Below are 5,648 nucleotides of genomic sequence, written 5' to 3' on the forward strand. Positions count from 1 at the left end.
CCAACGAGAGGGTCACCCACCCACTTTCTCTCTCTCTCTCCCTCTCTCCCCTCCCATGCTCTCAGTTGCCAACCTCCCAGTTCTTGTTTGAACTGAGCAAGAAGCAGGTGAGCGGGGCAGGAAGAGGCGCTAAGACGGGGACAGGCGTGGCCAGGGGCAGTCCTGGGACAGCACCACAGGCTCTGTGAGTCTTGTTCAATTGAATGCCCTCATGAGTATTAACAGAAGAGCACCATATACATATGCACACATACACTCTAACATGTCGCTCTCTCCTCAGCTCAGCCCAATGGTCTCTGATGGTTCTGTCTGGCCAGCCCTTAGGTGGAGAAACACCTGATCATCAATATAGGCAGGCACACGTAAGTACAAATGCACATACGTTTCCAAAGACGGGATAAACAAATGGGAATATTGATATTGAGTTAGCGGTAGACATGTGAGATTCATAAGACGCATCACTGACGCCAGGATGTGTTCCCCACCTTTATGCCTTTAAATCAGGGTTGGAGTATTCCAGGTGTGTGGCCATGGCCATGAACACCAGTAGAGGAGGGAACCAAGTGTCTCATTCTCTCTCCACAGTTGTGTGGTTGTAACCCCCCACTAGCTACATATTCATTCAATCTTTATTTAACCTCGTGAATCAATTGAGAGTAAGCTCTCATTTACAATGACGTATAATCACTCTATATTTGAACTTGTACTACAGGTGAGATAATCCTTTTTAATGGTCTCTCTCATTGCTGTGCAAGACTTGGGTGTTCTCCTGCTCTGAGTGCCCATTCTCCTATACCTCCCAGATCTACCTCCACAAGCACATCAAGAGGAGCCATGACAACCTCTGTCTCTGCTGAGGAACACACAGAGCATTATGAAGTAGCCAGTGCCTTGGCAAAGGTGTTTGAGCAGCAGTCATCAATGGATTAACTCCCAAGACACAAGGAAGAGACAGCGCAACACACGCTATGACTCCAGTGACGAAGGTAATATAATAAAGTGCATTCAACAGTCCCAAAAGAGTACTACTTGAGTTGACTAATCTGAGCTAATTTACCTCTACTATATGTTCCAGTGCCCAGGCAGCCGGTCGGCAGAACTCACACCAGACCAGCTATGCCAGGTGCCAGAGCCGGAAGGCCTGCTCTGCCAGTTATCAATGCAGGTATCCATGCATGTTTGTGTTGGTGAAATGTCTATGCATATTTGCACACTTACAGTTAACTCAGGACTGTCTGAAGACTCATGTACTCAGTTCACTAATTCGCTCATCTCACATCTCACTACTCGGCAGTAGATGTTCATCGCCCGGGTCCTTTGAGCCAAGGCGCTGTGAGCCCAGGCCCTTCAGCCCTTCAGACGTCCAGGCACGAGCAGCATGCATCAGCGATTAGCACCCCGGCCAGGTCAGGGTCTGACATGTCTCATGTCGAGTTGATTCTTCCCCTTATGCCAGAATCACTACGCCGCCAGCACCATAGTTTCCTGCTCATCCCTTTATCCTCTGGTTTTCAGGTAGTTCTCTGATGCCATCGCCTGTGAGACCAACAGCTCCAGCAGTGTTGCCATCAAGCTCTGCAGATGCTGGTATGCTGAATTTTGTGAACTACTTCATGCTGCATGTAGGGATATACTTTGAGCTGAATATCCATTATGGGACCGTACAATTACTTATAGCCACATCTGTGTTTAATATCCAGACTTCCAGAGGATGATGTGTCAGCAGTTCTCCAGCGTCATGCAGAGTCTGAGGGAGATGGCACAGACAATGATGAGGCTGGAGCAGAGACTGGAGCAGAGACTGTCCGGCGAGTCTGCAGACAGCTATCGGGGAGCAGTACTGGATGACCTGCACCCTGCTAAAACGGAGGAGGAGCTGCTGGTCTTGGAGGAGCAGCTGAAGGACAAGGATCATCAAAGGAAGATGGTGAGTAACTTCAAGGCAGAACTTTGTTCCTTATTTTTGCAGAGAAGTGTTAAGGAAATGTAAAAGTAAATGATTGTCTTTATGTTTTGCAGACACGATATCTGAGTTCCATTGGCGGCAAAGATCTGCCAGATGTGGTCCGGCGGGTGCTGTCAGCCATTGCCATACAGAGTGTGGTGTGTCTACAGCGTCCATGGGAAGAGGGGGAAGAAGCCTCTGAAGAATATGACCCTCTACAATGTCATATTACGTAAGGGATTGTTCATATTTTCGCAAAATAATACATTGTCTTTGCTTCATGCCATGTGCATTGAAACCATTCCCTTTTTGGTTAAAAGGTGCAGTTATGGCCTGTAAGCCAAGCACCACTGTGACGGAGGTGTCTGCCCAGCTGCAGGAGATGCTGAAACATGCCCCTGCTCGATGCAAAAAGGTATGTGATGTCAGGCAGTTAATTTTCTCGTATCCAGTGACATGGCACGCTTCCAATGAACGTATGCGATTTGCTTTTACAGCCATTTCATTATGTCCTTAGGCATCTGCTCCAGCCCAGCTGACCTCCCCAGCCCAGCCCCTGACCGCAGCTCCAGCCCTGACCACAGTGGAGTATTCAGAGGAGGATGACCTCTTCTGCCCAGACCCTCGATTCAGATGTGGGTGACCCCCAGCCCGTCTCCCTAAACCTGCCTTTCCAGCCTGCCAGGATGGATGCCTTTTTTGTAAATAGTTTTTGTACATTTTAACCTTTTTTTTGTGGGATACAACGGTCTGTTCCCGGTCTGCCTGCCACAGAATGCGCACTGTTTCATTTTTGTTTTTAGAACTTTTGCAATTGTCAGATAATGGGTTGCTAGCCAGAGCTTGTACATGCTTTTTTTTGCTTTTCTGGCTATGCGTAATGTGACAGACCGTAAACCTCATCCTTGTAAATATGTATACTTTTAATTTGTAATGTACTTTGTGTAATAAAATGTTCTAAACTGTTCAGTCTTATATTGGTTTGTATCATAATGCTTGCTGCTATATCCCCATATAGCATTAATTCGTTTTTGTACTGGTAAATGCTAAATATAGCCAGTGGTACTGCAAATGCTAAATATAGCCAGTGGTCAGGGTTTAGTAAGTAAGTGACCATATTTGCACCGTGCGAAAAAGACGTGCAGACCAAGTCATATAAATACCTGTAAATCTAGTGTCAGCCAGGTGAGTTTATGACGGAGGTTCCTGCCCACGTTTTTTGCACGCGGCCGCACCGTATTTGCACCGTGCGAAAAAGACGTGCAGACCAAGTCATATAAATACCTGTTAATCTAGTGTCAGCCAGGTGAGTTTATGACGGAGGTTCCTGCCCACGTGATCACGTGCGTTCTTTGCACGCGGCCGCAACTTCGGAATGACGTGTCGTTCTTACGTAGCGTCTACTAAACGGCAGATCTCGCGTTTCCGTAAATGGCCGCGTAACTTCCGCACGCGGCGCAGACGAATCGTCACCTAAAGCGGCCGTATGTCGAACGTTCGCGCAACCTGCGTGTGTTAGTAGGGGTGTCTCTCCACCAGTCCCCAGCGAGTCCAAGTTCCCTCAATGAATAATACTTAGGCCTATTTATAATAGCCTACATAGCGCGAAATTGTTCATATAATATTCGTTCACAAGACCATTTCAATAATCGCATTATTACAATTATCGGTTGATGTCTCACTGTCAAACCTGCCGCTATGCACAAGATAGTTAATGTCCGGATATGATTGGCAATGAGTGATCTTTACTCATGGCGACTATTTCAATTTTGTATGGATCCACACCTCCGATCAAGCTTATTTTTTCTTTGTATCGTGCTGAAGCCATATAGCCTACTGCGCTCAGACTTGGCTACATAATGCCCCGTCTTCAAATTTACTTCCGGGGTTTACGAGTAGCCTACCAGTTGAATGCGTTCCAGAAACAAAACGCAAAACCCCCACGTTCACCATATCTTTACTAACAAATATATTTACAATACTGTTATTTTGCGCATTTGACCTAACAGCCACCACGTCTTGACCCGACGTCAGTTACCGAGATAGATAGGCTACTGTAGGCCTAGATATATTATAGGTGTTAGTAATAATTAAATTACATCGAGGTGGATAAAACATGTGTTTGAGAACAAGGTAATAATAACAATTAAACGTTATTTGTATAGCCCCTTTCATACAGATACCTTCAGCTCAAAGTGCTTTACAACAGAGCATTTAAATTAAAGAATGTGAAATTTAATGATGCTTCATTCGTAGACTATAGGAGAAAAACACTGAGCCCAGCCTGCTAAATCTACTCAAAGACGCCACCTGGCGGTGGTGCATCACTAAAACGAAATAACACCCGTCTGAAATCCCACGAGATTTCCAACGGGATTTCCCTGCCAAATACCGCGACGTGAAATGCTGCAGCAAGTTACATTCTTATGTTCCCACATCTGTACCACAGTAGTCATAAAAGGGTGCCTGTACAGAGAGCCTGCACGTGTCCCCAAATTCAAATCCCAACTGACACTGTGAGCATCCTCTCATTCACTTCAATGGAAAGGCATGTTGGCTTCAGAGAGCTCTCTCTCAAAAAGTATAAAGGTCACAGCCTAGATATTGACACTGTAGGAATCCTGAGAAAATGCTGACCATTTTAGGCTATGATATGTCCGTGTAGCTTAACCGGCAAGGCCCAGGAAGCTTATGTTGCTGTTGAATTTTGTGATATGGATGACTACAATGTGGTAAAACAAGCTGTGTTGAAAGCATATGAGTTGGTCCCAGAGGCATACCGGAAGCGCTTTAGAGCAGCACGGGTGCAGCCAGGGCAAACCTACTCTGACTTTCTTAGACTACAAAGAGCAGCATTTGATAGATGGCTGAGTGCCAGTGGAGCTTATAGTTTCGAGCAGTTGCGCAAATTAATGGTGCTTGAACAATTTAATTTAATTCTACCCGGGGTCATGCAGATTCATTTGAATGATTTAGAGATCAAAACAGCAACCAAGGCGGCTGAGGTGTCCGATAATTATGTCCTTGCCCATAAGGACATGAGGAGTGAGAAGGATGTAGGGCGTGATGAACGTAGTGATCTGGATAGGCGAAGAGAGGATGCAGAGTATCGCCCTGGGGTGGCTGAGAGAGAGAGGAGTAGCTGTGGGAGACGTCCACCTGTGTCCCATCAAAATGGTGGACGTCCCCACGGGTCTCCATGGCAAGATGTTATCTGCCACTACTGTAAAAAGCCAGGTCACCTTAAGTCGCGATGTCCCGCTCTGCAGAAGAGGGAGGCACCGAGAGAGGAAACTGACCGTTTTGGGCTTTCACATGCTCTCTGTTGTAATGTTTTGAGAGAGGTTCCAGCTCAGGAGCCTACAACAACTGTGAGGAAAGCTGACTTGGACATGTTTGATGGTTTCTTGTCGGACGGAAAGGTAGCCGCGGAGGAAGGGGGAGCCGAGGCCTCTGTCACCGTGTTGAGAGACACAGCCTCTGGCCAGTCAGTTCTGGTGGCGGGTGTGGTCGACCTGCCAAAGACGAGTGCCCTAGGCACGTTCGTCTCCATTGAGGGTTTTGGAGGGACATATAGTGCTGTGCCCCTGCACAGGGTGTTTGTACAGACTAATATTTTTCAGGGATATGCTCAAGTAGGAGTAATGCCTGCTCTACCTGTGAAAGGGGTCACTTTCCTGTTGGGTAACGATCTGGCGAGGCA

The 5,648-nt window shown here is 46.8% G+C and overlaps 1 protein-coding gene across 1 annotated transcript; it reads left to right on the forward strand.

Annotated features, from left to right (window-relative positions):
• The first annotated feature begins 1,077 nt into the window (after nucleotides 1–1,077).
• LOC311309389 (uncharacterized protein) lies at nucleotides 1,078–2,837 on the forward strand. Its single transcript, XM_084438658.1, has 7 exons — nucleotides 1,078–1,165; nucleotides 1,295–1,406; nucleotides 1,516–1,587; nucleotides 1,701–1,927; nucleotides 2,020–2,177; nucleotides 2,266–2,360; nucleotides 2,463–2,837. The coding sequence occupies exons 2-6, from the start codon at nucleotides 1,379–1,381 to the stop codon at nucleotides 2,282–2,284; spliced, it is 504 nt and encodes a 167-aa protein (XP_084294784.1). The 5' UTR covers nucleotides 1,078–1,165; nucleotides 1,295–1,378; the 3' UTR covers nucleotides 2,285–2,360; nucleotides 2,463–2,837.
• Nucleotides 2,838–5,648: the final 2,811 nt, after the last annotated feature.

The sequence above is a fragment of the Borostomias antarcticus genome (assembly GCF_949987555.1).
Source record: "Borostomias antarcticus genome assembly, chromosome: 5".
NCBI classification, from domain to species: domain Eukaryota; kingdom Metazoa; phylum Chordata; class Actinopteri; order Stomiiformes; family Stomiidae; genus Borostomias; species Borostomias antarcticus.